Below are 23,605 nucleotides of genomic sequence, written 5' to 3'. Positions count from 1 at the left end.
AAATAAAAGATCTTGAGCGTTGCTGATGTCATGTTTGCACACACAACAGCAGGAACATTTTGTTGATACGTATGCACAGAAATGTCAACAATGCCCATCTTTGGTCATATATCAATATTCAAGCGCCACCAGCTTTGCAACCGATTTCAGTTTGGTTTGTTAACGAACGAAAGATTTATGTTTTTTTCTTACACAGATATAGTTAACGTGAGTAATAAATAAAATATCACACACACTCTCGTTAGATACCAGTTTTACGAAACTTCACAAATCAGATAAAAAGATACTTTAGGGATGTCAACTTCTTTGTTATGAGGAACAAAACGTTTTGAAGTTTATACTTACGCCTTCATCGGGTGAACGATTAGGTGAAGTTAAGCAACGTTGGTTGCGGAGAATGATTGGATGGGCGACCGGCTTTCGGAAGCTTGACTCCTGAGAGTTTCTAGGGCTTCGGTCCTGCCCCACACTGAGGCACATGTAGGACAAGCCGTGTCTCCTTAGATAAGTGACTTTGTTCGAAATGTGCCTCTGTTCACCGAGCAGTGAGTGGGTACCCGGTAGGAGATAGCTGTGAACCTTCTAGTGCCTCACAGGCAGCATGGGTTGTATACTCCCCAGGGAGATGAGGATAACATATTCGAGTGGTTCGAGCATAGACATTGTACATTAGCGCAATATAAGCACACACATTATTATTTTATTATTTATCTCTATTATGAAGATGATGGCTGCTGTGTCAGGGATTACTGATTAATTATTGTTATTGATCGATAACTTGAACTTGATCGCACGTGTCATCCTATTTTGACAGCGTGGGGCGTTACTCATAATATCACTCATTGGTTTGTCTTGTCCCGCCGATATACAGCTGGATTATTGCTTATTGTGGCGTTCAACTACTAACAAAGCGCTGAGAAAAAAACTACATATCCTCACAAGATGAGTGCTTGCCCCTGGCAATATGCAACAAGGTTAATATCTAGGCTGTATTGGCAATGCCCTCCGTGTATTGCGTATGTGTCAACCATCGCGTTTCGTGAACAAAATGTTTTTAAATATTTTCACATCAACGCTCAATGTAGGATGGTATGTGTCTTTATGAAGAAGGTTTTCCGCATGGGCGATCACTTCATGCTAAATACTCGCAGTCATATAAATCAAGTTGTTTTGACATGGACCACCGGGTCACTCCTACAGTTATACCAAACTTGCCCCGTTGGGATAATCATGGACGCTGCTAGCGTGTCTTAACGTGCGTGCTCAGAAAGAGAAAGTATTGTTTTAAATAAATTTAATTACACTTCATCTTTCTGAACTAACCTACATGAGTCCATATATTATTCTTGTATAGATGTTATTACAGTTCACTCCAAATAAACTCACAATAACTAATCACGATCCATCTATGAAAATCAAAAGAAGAACGTGTACACTTTTCTGCCTGGTGTAAGGAGGCAACAAGGGAAAACATAAGATCTACATCTATCCCAATCAAAATAAAAGTAAAACTGTATCGATAAAAAGAATACTCTTTTTGAAAATTTAGGCGATGTTTTTCACTTTTTCATAATATTATCGTTATCAGAAAAAGTTTCACATATCGGTTGGAGCATTATGAAAACGGTGGGTGGTGGTTTTCTGGTGTTACGTCATCAACGGTATTGCTAGGGAGAATCCCTCTGGTAATTTGTCCGGGTTCCCTCGTGACGTCGGAGAGCTAAAAATAACGGCGGATGTTGAGTTCAGCCGAAACCGCTATTGCCTGATTTGGTTGGTCCGTTTTTATAAAGCGTTGTCTGATAGGTCAACCGAGATCGAGGTGCTAGCCAGACCAATATGGCTGCGCTGGTGGAAGGACAGGAGTATGGTCTCATCTCAAACGATTCTTCCATCGGCAACAAAACTGTAATTCACGTCAAGCTAACAGACTCAGCTCTTAGAGCGATAGAAGAATTTTCTAAAATCAAAGTAAGTTATATTTGAATACATTATCATATTTAGCGAGAATTCCGTTAATAATCTCAGTTAAATTGCAGACTTCGCATTTTCTGTCATTTTGGGTCATCAAATTGACATCAGATGGTTTTGATTTCTTTGTGGAAATTGAAAGAAAATTGAATGTAAAACCTTCAAAACGTCTTCTACATGATGCAACCTATACAAGTGGGTCCCTGAAATAGAATTTTGCGAGCTCTTGAGCCACGGAAAAGAAATGCGCAGCCACATCTGCCGAACGTGATCGACTGCAGTTTGGCAGCCATGATTTCACTCATGACATCGGGCCATGAGACGTTTCAGTCTTCCTCGGTCTCTGTCGTGGTTTGTTTAAAATTCATTTGTTGTTTTATGATATTATTCGCATGTTTAGTACAGTCATATATAGATACAAAGTGATAGGCGTAGCGTATTTTTGAATGTATCACAACTGAACTGGATCTAACCCTTCCATATGGAAGGACATTCTATCATTTACGTTCGCACTAATGTCAGTTTCCTGAGAAAATATGCTCCATAGTAACTTAAAATCTTGATCTCAATAGCTGGCCCGTGATTCTGAACATGGGAATATTATAAGATGTTTTACTAGTTTTGACCAAAGTTTTGGATAAATTTGATTTTGAATATATTATGAATCAGGATAGATTATTTTCTTTACAGACTGTCATTCAATCTAAATATCAGTAGTAAATAATTGTAAATTTCATAATTGTATGTGAAGTATGGTCAATGTATGTTTCAGCTCATGCTGTAATGTCTAAGTAATATTAATATAAGAATCATACAGGGTAGGGTAGTGGCCATGTTAGGATATAATGCTATATTTGGACTTGGTAAAATCTTTAGTCGCTTATTCCGAAAGTTTGATAAGAGTGGATAATCTTCATTTTTCATGTGGTTAGATCTTGTATATTTTACAGGGGGAAACTTTCGTGTGCTCACACTCTATGTGCCTAAAACATTTTATCTTCTGGCTGAGCTTGTATTTTAGCATTAATTTCAGTATAATTCAGTCTTATATGTGGGCCAGTTTAAGCTGATCTTACTAGATGAGGAGGAATTTAACTTTATCATGTGTATTGTGGGGCTTCGGACTTGTGACCTCAAATGAAATATGTATGCTCAGCCACGCCACAGTCCCCCATAATCAACTCGATTGCTTCTTATTTAATGCAAGTGCATTTAGCTCAGGAATACTCATTTTGTATGCTATTGCCTGGTTAATATTTGAACATATTCAGTAGAAATTCATCAACTCAGGTATGAAATATATCCTGGATTTCTCCCCAAGTATCTGTTTGAGTCTTAACTTGATTATTCACTTGTTATTCATTAACTTGATTAAGTTAGTCACCCTCAAACTTTCAGGTAAGGAAAAACTTGTTGACTGTATAGCCTTTGTGAACCATGTGTTCTGTCTATGCTTTTTTCTTGACCTTGTGCTTGGAATTAAGAAGGGCCAGGTTATTAAATTATTATTATATATCAAGTTGTAATGTTTTAGAAGAAATGTTTCAGATTACTTTCAAACAGTTGTAGAAACTTCCTCATTGAACATGTATACTCACCGCCAAAAGAAACACGAACCATAGAGAAGTATGCACGTTAAGAGATGTTTCTAATGTGTACCACTTGTATGACAAACTAACAGTCCACAGAGTGTCTTTATTTTTATCACGATATGCTACACGTGATTTCCAATCTTTACACTCTAATCCTGCACAAGACAAATGGTGCATCTCGAGTCATGGATCTATGACATCACATGTGATGCGTTCATGAGCATCAGTTCACACAACACACCAGTCTCTTCGTTTGTGCATCAAACCAACCTAATATCTCTTGGATATGAGTAAGTCTTCATATATTAACCAACATGTAAGGTTTTCACATTTCTTTTGGTGGTGAGTATATATAGGAAAACTTAATTATTTGATTTCTTTCAGCATTGAGAATTGTGTGTGTTATTGGGATGAAGTTTCTATAAGACTTGTGCAAGTTTCTAAAGATGTTGTCATGTGTGATATGTAAACAAATCAGGGAGTACATTTTGTATTTCATGATTTATTGAGGCCAGATTTAATATTGTCTGAAACTGTGTGTAGTGAACGGTGTCTGTCTGCAAAGAGCTTGTTATTGAAGGAGCAGTTAGCAATATTCCACATGTTTCAGAGTAGGCACTGCAGTGATATCAAGCTGAACATTGGCTGAAATTGACCTGTAGCAGCTGGGCTTAGTAATATGATTTAGCCATAGATATCTGTACAATTTCTTGTCAGAATAACAGCCAAATTGTATAATTGAATGTTAGAATAACAGACATAAACTATGTTCACTCTTTGTGCAGCCATGCAGTGTGCAAATGCATTGGTTCATTAATCATGTGTAATGTCAGTTCTTAAATTTCATTTCTGAGTTTTATTGTTTGGCAGATTTTGCAATTAGGTAGTTTGTCATATGTGTGGTGTCGACACATGCTTGATATTTGATAACAATTTTAAGCTCATAGACGTGTGTTACTAGGTATTCAGTGCTATTTACTTTAGGAGTTTGTTTCACTGAGTATATTCTTCTGAAAGTACACAAGTTATTTGCCGAATATGGATCATTGATTGGACTTTTTGCTCGTCTGTGTCCTGGTATCATGCATCTCTGACATAAAAATGGCTGTCCCGAACAACAATTTCAGTCTTGACTTTCTCCTAGATTGTAAAAAATGCCCTTATAAAGTATAACTTATAGCCAGCCCTGTTTCACAAAGCTATCTTAGTGCTAAGACAATCATAACTCCTGTAATTTGGCATTAACTCATGACAGTCATAGTGCCGATTTCGCTATCTGGAATGGGACCCCAAAATGAACCATGTTGACATTCTATGCCTAGGACTGCCTTATTTAATCATGATTTGGTTTTGAAGGGTTTATGTTGGGAAATCTTGTTCAGAGTCAGTGAAATCACATCAGTACTCCTGTGTAACTGATGTCACAGTACCGGTAGTTATGTTTTAGAGTTTTCTTCTTGTATTCGCCATCAATGCAATAAGTTTATCATCGACAGCATAAGAGTAGTGGAGATCTTTGAAAATCCGAATGATGGATGGGATGTATTTGAGTTACTGGGCGGCTTGAATTAAATGACCCACACAAAATTGTTTTCCTTATGGGAAACAGCGGTTGGTCGCAAAAATCTGCTCATGTTACTAGAAACCTTGATTTGGTTCTCCATTTTCTTCTTACTTTTTTTTTTAATTCTGTGCCACAAACAAGCAATATGTTCCCATGTTGTAAAAGGAACTGACTAAAATAGCAGGACACAAATGGTAATGTATGACCTGGTGGATAAAATGTCATCATACCAAAACTGCATATGTTGTCGCTCAGGCCTCAATGTTCTAGACCAGACAATCCAGTGACTGACATCATGAGCATTGATCCACGCAATTGGGATACAGTGACATGCATCAACCAAGTCAGCAAACCTGACCACCCGATCCCGTTAGCCACCTCTTACGACAAACATAGTCACCTTTTACGGCAAGCATGGGTTGAAGACCTATTCTACCCTGGATCTGTATCGCTGTTGTTTGCTCATACATGTATGACAGGTGACAAATTTGGGGCAGCATATTAATAGAAATAATTAATAGTTACCTGAAACAGCATTTTGGCAGAATTCTTTCAAAATGTCTCATCTTTGGTTTAAAAAATACCCAATAGACTCGACTGTAACTAAGTGTAATGGAGTAAAAAAATATTACATACCCAAAGAAAACCATCAAATACCCAATGTGAATGATAACATAAGACTAAACAAATTCTGTATCAATACATTTGTTTATATGTACATTTAAAGGTCCACAATGTCATAGTGCACATAGTGCACATTTTGGCTTTTTCACCTGGAATTCTATTCCTACTGTTGTGCTCTGGCATCAAGTATCACTTGACACGCTCAGGCCTGGTATCTTCTACAGTGCTGTGGAAACCCACACATCTATATATATATATGTTTGTTCAAGGTTGTATGACTAGGGGAATTTTCAAAGTCTCACAAGTACAGTGCTTGTAACTTCCTTTGTAACAGTGGGAATCATACCTTGATAGTGAAGGTTAATGTAAATATGACACATATTGGGAACATCCACACACTTGAGTAAGCTGAGGGAAGAGTATTGTCCCTGGGATGAAGCATGATCATTGTGACCTTAGATGTGTGGATACATATTTACCATGTCCTCCTGGTAGGACATATTTGGCATGATGTAGGTTTGTTTGAACTGAGTGACGGCTATATCAGTTGTTATTCTAGTGTTACTGAAGCTAAACAGTTGTCTCTTTGTCAGAAATCCCTGTGTGAAAAACGATGTATATTACACAAGCTACAAGTGTGTGACAGCTTTGTCTCAGCCGGTACACATATATGCACATTTATTGCGTTATTCTGTTACTGCACTTTATTCAGTGTTCCATGCTAGCATCTGTTGTATATATTATTGAATATTGTATGTTGACCAGTTCTATTATGCTGCTATTGGATTGTTTTATTCACTAGTAGCATGCTGACTTGGAAGTCCAGGTTAGACATACACGTCAGAGTATGAGGTGTTTTCAATATACGTCTTTGGTGTTTTGCAGTAAATAATTTCTGTTCAATTCTGAAGGGCTGAGCACCTATTAACACTAAAGCGTGTGAGCTTTTGTTATGTTTGTGAAAGTTTCCCTCCCGAGACGTTGATAAGGAAAAATGATGTTTTATGGTAATCACATATCAAATGCGGAACAAATACGTCCTTTCACCTTGTGAAAACCCGGCCACAGAATCAGTGCCTTTGTATTGCTGCAGATGGTACTGCTGCCCTTACCACTACAGTCATATTAAGACATGAGTGGCTGAGACCTCCAGTGTTCACTGTTGGGTGTTGGTTTTCAGTAGTGTCTAAAAATAGAACCCATATCTAGGTCATGTTTTGATTTGCGTTCATATTTACCAACAGGGGTTGTTATGCATGTGAAAGACATTTAAGTCATATTCTAATCAGCATAATGATTTTGATCCCTTTTTAGATGGTCTTTGGCAGGTTTTATCATAAACATTTTCAGGTAATTATACCTGATTGAACAGATTGACCTGAAACTTTAAAAAATGCTGGAGCCTCTGATGTATACTAGGGATGTTTTGTAGTCTTGTATGTGATTTTCTTTTTTGTATTCCATCCACATCAATGTATTTGTGTAATTTTTAACATAGATTTGACATAAATAATTGATCACGGAATGATCATTACCACACAGACCGTTCAATACTTGCCTTAAACTTCACAAGGAAGTGGGTAATCTGTCCATATCTTGTTATCTTTCTAAAACCACATTTATTTCTTTTATATCATGCCAGTGTATACATTATCATGTTAATCTCAGTATTTTAGCAACACTCTTTATCCTTCCCAGCAATCTAAAGGGTTTAGATAATGCAGAGTTAACACTGCACCCTTTCATTCAGTGATAAATGATTATGGTTCATGTCACATTTCTGGAAAAAAGAAAGAGGATGGAAATGTTCTGATTGAAGATTTTTTCATCATCCTTGATAAAGTGTATTTATTAACCTGTGACAGATTGGTTATAGTTTTATTTGTAATGTTGATGTTCAACACGCCTCAGATGGACCCATTTCACTTAAGTTTTGACAGAAGCCCCAGGGTGAGTTTGCTATGGGAGATATCATGCAAGCTCTTCCCCACAGGTGTGCGTCATTACACCCTAACCGCTATTGCTTCTGGGGCCAGGAGTCACTTAGTGTGGTAATAAGAATTAGACAGCCATGTTAATAAGATGATGTGTATGTCATGGTGTACACATGGCCTTTCTAACCCAACTGTTGTCTCTATCAGGCCTTGCCAGTGCCACTCATTTGCACCATTGTTTTCACATGTGTTGGTTCAGCCGGTGCGGTGGGCTCTTTGTAAGATTGTTTGAGTTTTGTTATCATATTGCCACACCTGATGAAATGCTGTTGTTGTTGTTTATCATGTGTTTTCAGTATTTTCAAGACATATGAATACTATGTATGGGTGTGAGAGTCTATAATGACATTTACAAGATGGATGTAATTGTGATAAGGAATATTGTGGATTGAGTACAGCTCCTGAGACATCAGAAAGCTTGCCTTGCAGATAGCTCTTAAATACCACCACCACCACCCCACAGCACACCCAAAGATGTTGTTATCCATATTAAATATCCCTTGTCAAAAGTTGTATGGATGTGCTGATCTGATTCTAAAATGCCTATGCTCTAAGTGGAAATGAAATGAAAACAATTAGTGTCCATTAAATATGTGCCATTTGTTTGCATTGTCATTGACAAAAGGGCCTTGTATTATGCTCCTGATAGTAATGTAGTTTGATATGATGATGTACAACAGCTGATGGTGTACAGGTGGTTTGTGGGGTAGACCATGCTGTATAACTTCCCCTGTTGATTAGGCCCTAGAAATGGGATCCATTTAATGACCTGGCCATACACAGGGAGACTGACTGTAGCTGACAGTTTATCATGCAGTAAGGCAAGGACTCCCAACAGATCAAGCTAGTATTGTGTAAAGTTAGGCAACGTTGTGTAACAGGGAAGGGTAACACAAGCAGGTTACATCTTGTTATATCCAACAAGTACCCAACCATGACCTATTATCGCCTCATAAACTACCTACAACCTTGTAGATGGTGCTGTACATGTCCAACTTGTAGCAGAATGTTCCTAAAGGATAGGAGTGTCTGGGTTAATTTGTTTATGGCAGGTGTGTGTAAATCACTTGTTAATCATAGACAGATAACTGTGAATAAACATAATCATAAGTCATCATGAGGTGTTTTTTGCATCCCAAGTTGGTTATGTGACATCGGAGCATGGCTACTTGATAGGGTGTCACTGTGTAGAGGGATGATTTGTCAAAAAGAGGTTTTGCATGCCATTGAAACATTAGGTTTAGCAAGGTATCTATAGCACACTTCTTCTCATTCTCATTTGGCCTCATTCGTTTGTGTTAATACAATTAGGGTTGCCAGGATAAGGACAATTATTGGCTTCTAAGTGTTCCAAATGTAAACGGAGATGGGAGACATTTCAGTTCTGAACAATCATACAAGGAAATAGATGACTTCAACCTTCCTTGTCTGATCCAGATGTTGGTTCATAATTTTCACGGTCATTGTGGATCGAACCATGGGGGAGCTAAAAATAGCAATGTTGAACAATATAGAAACATGTGAATGTAGTTTGTTTATTATCTAATGTGGATACAAAGTGTTTATTTACTAATGTGGATACAAAGTGTTTATTTACTAATGTGGATACAAATGTGGATACAAAGTGTTTATTTACTAATGTGGATACAAAGTGTTTATTTACTAATGTGTTTATTTACTAATGTGGATACAAAGTGTTTATTTACTAATGTGGATACAAAGTGTTTATTTACTTATGTGGATACAAAGTGCATAGTTAATGTGTTTGAAAATGAGTTTTTAAATGGTGTACATGGTATATGTGTGTTGTAGATTGTGCAATGTAATTAATGTGATTCTCTCTTGTGGGCATATGTGCAGGAAGAGAGTTCTCCTGGGCAAAGTAAGCTGAATAGTAAATATACTTGGTGGTGATTGCAGGGTGTGATTTGTTTTCCTGTTTGATTTATCTCCTTTCATAGTAAATGTGACAGGAAAGTATTTATTTCTCTGCCGATGAGAAGACTTGGAAATTTCTTCTCTAAATTCTTTCTTTCTTTCTTGTTGAAAATTTGAATTTGCCCTCATTCTTATGGAAATAACAACCACAGCTGCAGCTGGTAGTTAGTTTTTGCTTGCTACCGTTGGTGAAAAAAGGCAATTGAAAACTCTTTACTTGCCAGTGCAACATGACAAACAGAGCAAAAGTCATTTACCATTTAGTACTTGGGCTCACATCCTCAGCAGGCTCAATGCTGCCCAAAACAGCAATGAACAGCTGTCACTGTGAGCACTAGTCAATGACTTGAAGATCAATAGACAGATTTCATAATTCTGTTATATTTCATTCAGAAATAGGCCTGTGGTGTCAGTCATGCTGAAAGTAAAATAATTTAAAATGGCTAATGGCAATACACACATGTTGATATTCTAGACAGAGGCCGTGCAAAGAAGCAGTGCTACTCCATTTTGTTTCTGCTATTGGTTTTGACAGATAGGGCAGGGATAAACACTGTCAGTAGTCCCTTTGTCCGAGACTAGTAAAAATGTAGATTGACTTTATTTCTCGCAATATCTAATATTTTATATCACCACTAGTCAAAAAGGAAATGTCAACTAGTTAGACCAATGGTGTCTAACCCGGTATGGCCCAGACTTTGTGCATTGTTACTCACAGAACTCTGCAGTAAAATTATTAAAAATCTGCAGTAAAAACATAACCTGTTCCCCCTCAAACAATACAACTTCATTTTTTTCTTCAGGGCCTTGGTGTGTAATATGGAATAGATACCATAAACTACGGTCATAACGAACTCAAAGGGACCTCTGATTTTAGTTTGATATAACTGAAGTTTGTTATAAGCATATATACAGCAAATGGACGGCACCAAAAATATGTTCGTTATATCCGCCAGTTCTTTATAAGCGTGTTCGTTATAAACATTGTTTACTGTATGGTTAGAGTTAGAAAAGGTATTTTTAAAAAATCCCCTTTATGTTGTGGTTATGATTTGTTTCATTGGTTGAATATGAATCAAAGATTTCATGCGACTCGAGTGCCTGAAATATTCCTGACAGTCATGATGAAAGTGTTAGGTTGTGGTTTGACTTGGAAGTTGGGAGTGTGTGTTGTGAATGACAGTCTTGAGGTCGCCCCGTCATCTTTGGCCGTGGTGGTCACTCACTTCATGATCTACAGCTCAGGTCAGGGATTATATCTGTCTCCGCTATCTTTAAAATGTGACCAGGTAGCCAGTTGAAAAATCTCTCTCTGTCATACTTGTATTCTAAATGATTTGGGAGCTTTACCAGGTGAATTATCATGCACAAACATGGAGAATAAGGTGGCCCATCAACATGTTGTGTTGATTCAAGCTAGTATGTGCAGAAAGCCTTCTCTTTCAAGGTCAAATTTGGCTCCATTTGTTTAGAATAAATCTGTAGATTTGTTATAAATGCATTATCTGTATTGGTTATGTGCAACTCGACTGCAAGGTTAAATAAGCCCAGCTTTGGCTTCTGTGCAACTTTGTCTACAACACATTGTGTCTGGCTGAGGTAGAGTTGGCTACTTGTCAGAATAAACACACGACAGAACTGCAGCCTGCTTCAAATGCCCTACATACCACCTGGTGCAAGTGTATGTACCTTCTTCCCCTTGGCCCTTATTTCCCCATTTTTTCCCTTCCATTCCTGACCCTGGTTGTTGACCCGACCCTCAACCTCACTGGCCTCTTTCTTCTTACATTACGTTACCCACTCTAACCTTTCTCTGTCCTTACAGGGCTTTACCTGACGCACAAATGTGCGCCCACTATCCACAAATGTAGAGAATGGACTATACAGATGCACAAATATTCATTGTACCTACAGTTCAACTTGAGCAGTTATGACGTTATTTCATCCATCAATCATGGCCAGTGCCCACATGATCATTGATTCATTCCAGGCTCTAATGTAATTAGCTAAACGTCCTGTACACAAGACCACCTCTGTGGTCCAGTGGTAGAGCATCTTCATGAAGAGTGGAAGGTTGGGGGGTTGGATTCCCGTCCTCGTCATACCAGAAGACGTTCAAAGATAGTACTTGTTTTTACCCTGCCTGCCATTCAGCATTTAGGGGCTGAAACAAAGGACTGGTCGGCTTGGAATCAGTATACTCTGTCGCGATGGGATATTCATGTTAAACTGCGGCATGGTATCTCGGTTAGCTAGCACTATAAAATCGTTATTAGTTGGGACTTGTTCAAGCACTCACACATGCATGCTCGTCGCGAAAAATCGCAAAAATCTTTAGTGCGATGTTAAACCTCACCTCACCTCACCTCACCTCACCTCAGGCTTGTCTCTCTTCTTACATTATCGACACTGGCCTGTCTCTCCTTACATTACCAACACAGGCCTGCCTCTCCTTACATTACCCCTTCAGGCCTGTCTCTCCTTATATTACCAACACAGGCCTGTCTCTCCTTACATTACCCACACAGGCCTGTCTCTCCTTATATTACCCACACAGGCCTGTCTCTCCTTACATTACCGACACAGGCCTGTCTCTCCTTACATTACCCACACAGGCCTGTCTCTCTCCTTACATTACCGACACAGGCCTGTCTCTCTCCTTATATTACCGACACAGGCCTGTCTCTCCTTACATTACCCACACAGGCCTGTCTCTCCTTACATTACCGACACAGGCCTGTCTCTCCTTACATTACCCCTACAGGCCTGTCTCTCCTTACATTACCCACACAGGCCTGTCTCTCCTTACATTACCCCTACAGGCCTGTCTCTCCTTACATTACCCACACAGGCCTGTCTCTCCTTACATTACCCACACAGGCCTGTCTCTCCTTACATTACCCCTACAGGCCTGTCTCTCCTTACATTACCCACACAGGCCTGTCTCTCCTTACATTACCCACACAGGCCTGTCTCTCCTTACATTACCCACACAGGCCTGTCTCTCCTTACATTACCGACACAGGCCTGTCTCTCCTTACATTACCCCTACAGGCCTGTCTCTCCTTACATTACCCACACAGGCCTGTCTCTCTCCTTACATTACCCCTACAGGCCTGTCTCTCTCCTTACATTACCCCTACAGGCCTGTCTCTCCTTACATTACCCACACAGGCCTGTCTCTCCTTACATTACCCACACAGGCCTGTCTCTCCTTACATTACCCACACAGGCCTGTCTCTCCTTACATTACCCCTACAGGCCTGTCTCTCTCCTTACATTACCCACACAGGCCTGTCTCTCCTAGCCTGTCATGTGTTGTCCATGCTGTCGGTTTTATCCATATTTGGTCAACAATTGTGGCTCCTTGCAGTGCCTATCTGTGAGCAGTGTGTTATTTAACTGTGTCAACCAGGTGTATGTATGACCTGTTGAAAAGTGGATGGCTGTTGTTGTCAGCTCCTGTTTTTTGTGTGTGTTAACTGCACGTTTGGAAGCTCCCACTGTTCAGTTACTGTACAGATCTGAAGGAAGCCGGCGGTGTCCAGTAACTGTATACATCTGTAGATATTGTTCACGACAAGTGAACTAGACAGATATTTCTTTCTATTTTCAGTGTTGGTTGTTTTCAGCATGAATCAGTAATTATTGCAAATTTTACTGCTATTTGCAATGTGGAACAGCAGAACTATTGGTGGAGAGAATATATTAGGTCAACCATTCATTAAAGAAAATAATAGTTTCCTACATTGTGATATTGTTTGCAAGCTGCCTCTGACTTGCCATGCTTGCCAACTTTATTTGTTTGTTATTTAAGTGTTTGAACATGTTGAAGGTCTATGTGAATCTATCATTAGCAGCTTTAGCCAAGCGTATGAGTTCAATTTTAAGTGGACCCCAGGCAGGATTTAATAGAAATGTCAGTACCTATGTGGTAAACACATTTAGTAGATAGGGCTGTTGTAAACAGTGCTTAGCTGACTGCCTGTGTTGTGCAACTTTTCTGTTGCACCAGATTACCTGTCGCATGGGTGAGAGAGCCAGGTCGGTGAGGCCCTGACCCAGGTCACGTCACACAGTGGCGGTTAACCCTTCACATGAACGAGATAGTGGATTGTTGGTGATACCCAGGCCGTACAGATAGACGGCTGCATAAATTTACATACTCTGTGGTGGCTGACTTTGTAAATAATGCTGACGACTCTGTGATGTTCAGTCATAAACTTAATAAACAGTATTAATATTTCTGAGTGTTTACATTCAGAATGGGATGCATTGTGGTAGATGCATTAATATGTTGAGTGTATTATTGAAATAAAAAACACTGTATTGTACATTTTCAAGGTCTGTTTACAAGATATGGTGAAAGTAGTATTTTTAGTTTGATAGCCTTGTGCCTATCTATTTTTAGAATGTTAAACACTGTAAGTTGTGTGTGTGTGTTACTGTGGTTTATTGGTATCAGTCTTTTGCTTGAGCCATATTTAAGAGTCTAGTTACATATCTTTAAGGAAGGAAATAATCCATACATTAACAGTAGTACCGGTAACACTAAGGTCTTTTGAAAATGTAGTTACTTTAAAGGTGCTCCTTCAGTAGGTGTAAGTAGGATAAGTAGGTGTCCATATTTGCCCCTAGTTAACCGATTTACAGCAAGTTGATAACAGAACTATCTATCTATCATACTGTATGTAGGAAGAATGTATGTTGTGTATTGTCGACGTCATGGTCAGTGTTTACTTATAGAGGACCTCAATCTGGTCTTGTCTGGTTTATAACTCTCTTGATGGCTTATAGAGGACCTCAATCTGGTCTTATCTGGTTTATAACTCTCTTGATGTAAGAGCTTCATGTATAGGGCTGTGTATTACTTGGAATTTTGTATTACAAAAAGTTGTGATACTTAGATATATATTGTGATAGTACTGCAACATGTTGTTATGACCACTAAAGCACTCAACATTTTGCATAAAATGTTAACCTTGTTAGCTCGAGATTGTGTGCACAAATTGTAACTAAAATATACTGACATAGCATAAAAGTTATGACATTACAAAATATGCATGTATACAATGGTAGTTAATATTCACAATATGATTATGCCACATGAACAGATTTGAAATATCCTGAAAATGGTTGTGTATGAATTTGGCCTTCATCATGAATAGGTTGTGTATATGGGATTCTAGCATGTATCAGTATAGTGAGTATGCCTCTAGTGATGACATTTGATTGTTATGTCATGGTAAGTGATCACACCACAGTGTTCTGCAAAGCATTGTGATGCAATTTCACTGTACCAGTATCTCCTACGAGATACCACTTTATCTAACCTCACCCATGCCATATCTCTTGTGGAAGCCAGTTTGGCTGATATATATAAATCTTTCATAGCAGTGGACATAGTAAATCACTTGATAAACTGAAGTTCAGTTCTTTTAATAGAAAAAGGGATTTGCAAGAGTCAATGAGTTATGTTGCAGTTAGTTTGACAGATCAACCTGACAGGCTAAACGTTCTCATTGTTATCGATTTCTGACGTTTTGGACATTGTCATGGAACATGGTCATAATAAATTGATCTCGGGGGTCATTGCATCCTGACCTTTTGCCCTTGACCTTTTTCACCTTTAGCAATTGTCACTTTGATAAATGAAGCCCATACCAGTTGCCATCTCATTCCAGGAAATAATCTTTTTTTCAGAATTGCATTTTTCATGTAGAGCTCAATATATGTCATCTTCTAATTCCTTTGTAACCAAAGGGATGTAGAAAGAAAGAAATATTTCAAAATGATTTGATAGGTATTTGTGAAATGTAATGTCAGTTCATAACTATGAACAATTCATTTACATTTTGTTCCTTTTCATTGTAAAGATCTTGTTTCATTAAGTAAAATTTGTGTGTGTTTTTTCAGCATGGCACCAACAGAAGGCCTACAATACAGCTTGATGGGAACCAAGGGGTAAGTAATCTTCATTGGACGTGTGTGGACTCTATAGGGAACAGTGTTATTGCTTATGTCAAGGTCACCTCCATCATCCATGCATGAGTAGTGCTGTTTACGTGCTGGTGGGAATAATAAATTATGAACTTTGTAGTTATTGCAAGTGGTCTTAAACTTATTTTGTAAGGTCTATCTGAAATTCTTGTGAGCTACTGATGCGTCAGGTTGTCTATCGTATGTGCATCAGTAACTTTTACGTGGCAGCCATATTGAAACTCATTTTCCCATCGTATCATGCGTAAAGTACCGGTTGTGACACAATGACTGCTGGGTGTGGATAAAACTTGGATGGGTAAGCAACTGCTTGTTGAGTATCACTGTCCCTGTGTGACTATGCTAGTGACAAGTGATCCCAGGTGCCCTTTTCGTGTCATAAGGTGAGAGAATGAATGTTGTTTACACTGCCACATTAAACAATATTCCAGCTATATCATAGCGGCGTGTAAACGGTTGATTCTGGACCAGGCAAGGATGAATAACGGTCATGCCGTAGGGATACAGTGACACAAAGTCCACATGGTCACAGATCCTGGGGGCATAGGGAAAGCCTAGTCGTTAAAGTGTCATGTCCAAGGCCCGGGTTCGATTCCACACATGGGTACAACGTATGAAGCCCATTTACTGGTGTCCCCCACCATTATATTGCTTGAATATTGCTAAAAGCGGTGTAAAACCTCACTCACTCACTCACTCACTCACTCACTCACTCACTCACTCACTCACTCACTCACTCACTCACTCACTCACAACTTGATACACATTTATTCGGCTCTTGCAACAAGCCTGACGTTCTGGTGATTCATAGGAACTTGTCCTGACAGCTGACTGTGGATTGGATGACTGTGTCACTTGGCAGCATGTCGTTGTTCCAAGACAGTGCCTTGGGCCTTGGATTACCTGGGCCAGACTTTATAACTGACATGGAACTTGAGATGCAGCTATCAAACTGCTGACTGTTGGTTTTATTTTTTGCTAAATAATTAGCTCTTGGGAAGTTGGGAATCCAACATTTGTTGAGAGGTAATAGCCTTGCTTCAAGTATGTTGTGTATAAAAAGTGTTTGTGTGGACACTAGAAGACTTGGTTGATAACATGATAAAAGCTTTGAGCCATGATAACCTCTCCCTTCCTCTGGTGACATAGCCTGTGTTGCTCCTTCCTGTTATCATGGTTATAAAGACAAGTCAGATTAACTGCTCACTTTGGATAATACTTGATCAAGATCGTCTGAGCTCCAATGAAATATTCATGTCTGCTTTCTCTTTACTGCAAACAGTTGAAATATGACAATAAGATTTCAAATAAGAAATGTTTACTGAAGGCAAAATAAAAGTAAACAGCTTTTGCTGCGGCGTCAGTGTCATCATGACTTAAGAAGAATGCTGGTGTTGCAGGCGATTGTTGACAGTTTCATTTGATACTGTTGTTAAAGTTAAATCAACGTTGACTGTGTGACATACTGGTATGTCAAATCTGTAGTCTGGTCACCGACCATTTGTCGCCGCCTCACCAATGTTTTTTTGGAAATGTTTGGAATATTTGTGAAACTATGAGCAAATGCACTTCTTTCTGTTTGTGGAAAATTTTGAGTCGATTGCTGTTACACAGCGAAGAGAAGCAAATTGAAATAAGCCGACTTTAAGGACCCTCTGGTCAGCGTAGTGTACCAGCTATTGCCACCGTCTAAACCTCCCGCCAAGTGATTATGTGCACCTCTTCATTTGTACAACTTACATTTTTTATTATCTCTGGTATCCCTGGTATACACATTCACATACTTTATTCATTATAATGAAAATATTAAGAAATAATTTGTGTAAAAAGTAATCGCAAACCAATGTTACCCCAAACGAACTACACATGCTTATGACATGTATGAAGTAACTCTATTTACTTTGCATTTCAGCATTCGTACAGATTATGCATGTGCTGCATTTGGTAGTAAATTTGTATTTTGGGGAATAAACGACATATTGTTAGAAAAGATTAAACTAAATGTGCATCTTCAGCGTTAGAAATTGGCACTAGTCCTGTAGTCCTTGCCAAATTGCCCAATAGTTAAGGTATCATAAGGACTAGTAGACATTTGCCATTTTTAAGGGTTTTGCTATATGTTATCATTATAAGGACTAGTGGTCTAAAACTGTTAGTTTCTAACGCTGATCTTGGTGCTGGATTTCTGTGCTTATGTGGAGTATTTTTAATATTTCATGACAAGTGTCAATTTGCACATCATTTTGTGTAAATATATCTTTCTTTTGATGAAAACAAGCAAAAGTAAAAAGAGTCACAATCACATGTTTGCTATAATAGGGTGTTGGCGATAACCGGACGCTTGCCAGTACTGGTATGCCAAAATTCAGAAAACTGTCAGTAATCCTATATTAAATTTGAAACCAGTTAAATATGTTCTCAGTAATATTGTTTGACTATTTAAAGAATGATAGCAGCATTGTGGTATGAAAAATTAAAATAGAATCCAAGTGTTTATTTGATAGTGTGAATAGGAAATAATGTTCATTAATGTTCACAGTTGATAGTTCATGACCTTTCTGATTACCAATATCTGGGCTGACAGCTGGGGTGTGCAGCTAGCACAATCAAGCCGCGAGACTGTTGATCATCTTAGAACATCAATACATTGAACTCATTGCAAATGGCATCAACAGATTTGTCTCACTGTCAATGTGTCACTTCCAAACTTGGGACATGTAGTCCCAACCATCAGGACCATGTGACATTACATGGGACTCTCCTGAAAGCGGTGTGATGTTTATCAGTGCATATGCCACCAACTGCTAACCTTGTCTACATGCTATTCACAATAGAAATGAGAGGGGAAGAACTTATTAAGAGTTTATCAATATGGTTCCCCGATAAGTGTTGCAATGTTATTGAAAGAGTGAGTGAGCGAGCTGGGTGTAACGCTGCTTTGAACAGTATTCCAGTTAAATCATAGCTCGTCGGTTAATGTGTGAGGCTATCCCAAAGTGATGCAGGTTTCGGAAGTTTACCACTTTGATGAAACCCACAAGCATGGGTATGGTGCTAACAAACCTAGAAACATAATCGGGGCAAGCCACAATAAAGGGTTGTGACGTCCCCAAGGGAAGCAACTCTGCACAGTGTAGTGTCATTGTTGAAAAAATGCATTGGACAGGATGTTTTTGTATTTGGGCAATATGTACTGCTTACATGCAAGGTGCTTAGTTGCTGTTATTAAACATACTACACTTAAACAATCACAGAAGTAATAATGTGGGACATTGCTCTCTGATTAGAGCATTTTCTTACCATAGCAGGAAATAGTATTACAATTTTCAATCTACTTGTCATGTAACCTATTATTGCAAAAGTTTGTTTCATCAACATTTGATCTATGTTTCTTCTTGCCCACTCAATCTTTGATGTCGTATCTATTGGTAAATTTTCTGTATGCCTCAGGTGCTTATTATTGTGAATATGATATGTATTTTGTACACAGGTAAGATTCCTCAGGAAGCAGAGCATACAGGAAAATAAGCTGTTTTGGAATTATCGATGTATTCTAGTTGTGAATGCACTTGATACTGAATGAAGCCATTGTTTTGGATCAGTGTTAAACATGGCGAAATTCAGTTCACTAATTTAAGGAATATGAAACAGTTAAACTTAGGGTGTGCATGTTGACATTGTATGCCTCATTTGATATATTTATTTCGTAAGGGGATATATTGTGTCAAATTGTTAATAAGTGAGTTAGTTAAATTGTTAGAAATAGACACCAGATACATCTTGTCTGTTGGGAAAGTGGAAATCATGGCATTTTAGTTTCTCACTAATTACCAAGTGGGTACTTATCTGTAGTGGATCAAACATAATCTGTACATGCTGTAATCTTTGCCATTGGTCAACAGCATCCTTATGCCAAGATAGGTTGACAAAATCCTGATGCCAAGATTAGTAAGATCAATTTGACTTACACGGTGTACTATGAGTGACGAATGTACAATCCTGATTGGCATGGCATCTGTCATTTGGCCATACAGGCATGACTGATATTGACGTGTGTGATAGTGATGTGTCTCTGCTGGAGGCTATGAGTGAGGCTTGATGGATGTTGACAGTCGACTTAATAATCATAGGGAGAGGGGAGGGGTCAAGTCCATGGCTAGCCTCTGGATGTCCTTGGACAACACATAACACTCCTGATTTGTTTATAAGGTAGAGAAAACTCCCAGACAATAAGAACAAAATACACTTTCGGTGTGTATAAACAGCTTTGTTATTGGGCCTTGTTTGTTCACAACTTCGATTTGTTTTTGACATGTTAAAAAATTAGAAAACTAAATATTAGAAAGTCCTAAACTCCTGTTGAAGTGTGTTGGTTAGCTGTAGTTTCTTTCTCTGTGTTGTGTAAGCTGTATTGCTGTTTTTGATACTGAGATTCAACACAGAAATTATTGAAGTATATTGCTTTTTGTAGTGTAATGTTGAGCTTGTGAGGCACCCTCTTTGTTTGCTGGTTTGAAAAGTGACTGACCCTTTCTGGTTAGAAATTTGGCAATATTATTAAAATCAGATCTTAGTTTTCGATACCGCCAAACAAAGATCTGAGGACATCCCATCAGGGGTCACATCAGAACGACCAATCACAGCGTCGCTTACCAGATCATGAAAGTGACATTCGGAATGCGATTTCTAATCATGCAACCTCGAAAACTTTAACGTGGGGTATTCCGAATGATAGTCACAGGCTTAACAACTGAATCCATACTATCTAGACCACCTTTTAGCCATTCCAGAATGTTCTTTTGTTCAGGTTTCAATTTTTTAATCGAGAATTTGTCAAAATATGTTTTGGAGTGTAGTCGCCAATTTGAATTTAGTTCCATAAAGCACGAGAAAGCTGCCTTCTGATTGGCTTATGTCGACTCCTTGTCAGTCATTCCATTGGTCGGTCAAAGTTAGCGTTAGATCGGTCTGACGTGAACCGTAATGGGGTATCCTCAGATCTTGTTAAGTGGTAGCGAGAACTAAAATCTAATTTTAATGAAATTGGAAATTTGGTCACCAACTGACCAGGCTCACCTTGACATAATGTTAAGATAGTGTTTCTTGAATGTTCAGATATGGTGATCATTTGATCATGCTGAAGTTGGAGAATATACAGGTTAAACATTAGGCTGCAGGTTAGGATTTCAGACATGTTTATGGCAGAGTTCCATCCTGAGTTGACAGAGGACTGTTTTAGAATGTATGTTTCTCATGAGATTTTGTTGGTGTTTTCAGCACTTCCAAGTCCCACTCCGAGGCTCAGGTGATGACCCTAGGGCCTCGCGCACATTCCGATTTAACCTGGCACAACTTCAAGGCGACCCCAATGGTAGCTTTGAGTGCATCCAACAGCCAGACTCCAGGTACAGCGGCTGTTGCCTTCTTCTATCACTGATCAGAGAGCTATAGATAAGCTTTTGGTATTTAACCCAGGAGCTTCATTTTGAGGGTTTTCAAATATTTTTACCCTCCTGTTTTGTTTTGTACATTTGGTATTTAACTTAAAACCTGTTTCGTAACAATCCCTATAAATAATTCAAAACTATGTGAATAGCAGTATACCCATCTGTGTGCAGCTGATTGCAGCTCCCTTTCCGGAAAGCCATTATTTGTTTACAAAACTTAGCATTGCAAGAAAGACATTATTGTTTTAATTACCAATTTGCGACTATTTAAGATACAACATGTACATTGACTTTCAATTGGCATCTATCAATATGAATGTCGCGGAAGCTTTTCCAAATGTAACTGTCGTTAAGTGAATTTTGCGAGTGTCTGATACACAATCATTGTATCTAACAGTTGTCATATACACAATCGTTTTATCTAATAGTTGTAATATACGCATTACTTTTATTTCATGTGGTTATGTCAGTTTATTTAATGCGTATTTTATGCAAATATGCAGCTTATCTCGATCTCTGACTGATCACAACACACCCTTGGTGCACTGGTGACTAATGGCACCACAGTTATGTACAGTTACTCATGCAATAGTGTGCATGATGGCAGGAAGTATGGAGTAGGTTGTATCTTATCTCTTAACTAGTAATAGAATCAAAACCAACAGTCCCCAGTAATATACTCATAGCTAAGTCACTGTGATCATATATAAACTGAAAGTTGAAAGGGTTGTTGATGTGGACTAAGTGACTTTATTTAAAGATTGATCAATCAAAGATGTTCTGTGCACAGGACAGTAGCTAGATGTATCTTTCAGGCCAGGTGTGGTCCACAAGAAAGTTACATTTCAATTCCCCTTCACACAGAAACTGCTGCACATCTCTTGAGTGGCAGGAAATCAACCATGCTTGTGTACAGAACATAAGAATTGCTTGACAGAATTTGAATTGAATACTTATTTTGACCATTTTATTATGGTTAAGTTTGTTTCGAATTTGATTTTTAAAATCCTTATTGTTAGAAAGTCTGCAGGGTGGATCTTTTACCAAATTTAGCACCCATACTCTTTGAGAAGAAAATTATGGGAGTTCTGTGATTCTAAAAGTAATCATCGTTGATTGTAATAAATTTATGAACATGATCAATATGACATAGATATGCCAACCATTTTTTGATTTTATATCTTGTTTTCAATGTATGTTTTGAAATATATGTCATTTTTATCTAGATCACTGTTATCTAGTGATGGAGAAGGGAAGTCTGCCTTCTTTAGCATCATAAGATACATCATGCATTAGATCTTCTTTGTCTTACTGTTGGCTAGTGACATTTTTATCTAGATTTTGGTTTATTATTTCCCTTGTAGATATGGTCACACACTTGAAAGTTTGGGCGTCATGCAACAGAAAATCAATGTCCTCGCAACTGACGATGTGTACAAGTCCACACGAGAACGTATGACACTTGCTGAGGAAGAAAGCAAAAAAGTCTGGTATGTAGCTCCTGAATACTTGTGCAAGCCAGCAGGTATATGTAGCTGTGTTTACTGGGTGAACCCCCGGACTGTGGGAACACTGGAGTACTCTCAAAATAGAGGGGTTTTGGACACCGCTGCTATGTATGCATGTATCCCTTGTTGACAACCACGTGGTGGCTAGCTGTAGGATATGTTATGTTATGGTGGAGGATATTTATGTAAATCAGGTTGTTGAAGAGTGAGTATTGGATAATGGAAAACTACTGTGACAAAGAGTCAGGAGATATGGATTATCATGATTATGATGACGAAGGGATCATTACAAATGTACAAGTTATCAAGATTACATTGTAATGATTGCTGACTTTTGTTTACATATTTTACATAAATTGAAATACTGCATTATCAGTTTTAAAGGTAGATCAAATAAAATAAATATAGACTATATGATTGGAAGTGGACTTGGGGCAATAAAAATCAATCTATAACATGATATATATGATGCAAATGTTTGTAAAATGAAAACACAAGCTTGAATGAAAAGGCATTGTTTTCAAGTATCTTGTTGCTTTGGTTAAATTGTGTAAAACTTAATGCAGAATGAAAAGTTATGTGAAAAAAATATCTTAGGATTTACTGATATGTACTAAGTGAAATCAATGAAGTATATCAATAAAATCATCTTTTCGAGTGGTGGAGTGTACATGTTATATGTATTGCGATCTCCAAGTAAGTAGCCCGAGATTGGCACATCAAGTGTTTGACACATAAGGACAAGTGATAAATTAACAAATAGATGTTTTTGTGCTATTGGCATCTAATACTAAAAGTAATTTGTTATTCAGAATAATCATTATTTGAACATTATTTATTAATTTTAACTACCAAGTTGATAAAGTAATGATAGTAAATTCAAACGTTTCATGAGGATTAAGACTTAAGAATAGTGTAGGTTACAATCAGTTAAAATAGTGAGTGATGATGGCATTTATCTTCTGAT

At 38.2% G+C, this 23,605-nt stretch overlaps 1 protein-coding gene across 1 annotated transcript in view; it reads left to right on the top strand.

Moving 5' to 3' along the window:
- The first annotated feature begins 1,836 nt into the window (after positions 1 to 1,836).
- The window catches only part of LOC124113386 (RNA polymerase II elongation factor ELL-like), a 35,681-nt gene continuing 13,912 nt past the window's right edge, over positions 1,837 to 23,605 (top strand). Inside the window, exons 1-4 of the mRNA XM_046473691.2 lie at positions 1,837 to 1,971; positions 15,600 to 15,647; positions 20,961 to 21,088; positions 22,495 to 22,620. Coding sequence (XP_046329647.1) covers positions 1,840 to 1,971; positions 15,600 to 15,647; positions 20,961 to 21,088; positions 22,495 to 22,620 — 434 coding nt within the window. The 5' untranslated portion in view covers positions 1,837 to 1,839. The remainder of the gene's footprint in view (positions 1,972 to 15,599; positions 15,648 to 20,960; positions 21,089 to 22,494; positions 22,621 to 23,605) is intronic.

The sequence above is a fragment of the Haliotis rufescens genome, unplaced genomic scaffold (assembly GCF_023055435.1).
Source record: "Haliotis rufescens isolate VD_foot unplaced genomic scaffold, xgHalRufe1.0.p SCAF_1, whole genome shotgun sequence".
NCBI classification, from domain to species: domain Eukaryota; kingdom Metazoa; phylum Mollusca; class Gastropoda; order Lepetellida; family Haliotidae; genus Haliotis; species Haliotis rufescens.
Note: the sequence above shows the minus strand (reverse complement) of the source record. Positions and strands in the feature narration are given on the sequence as shown.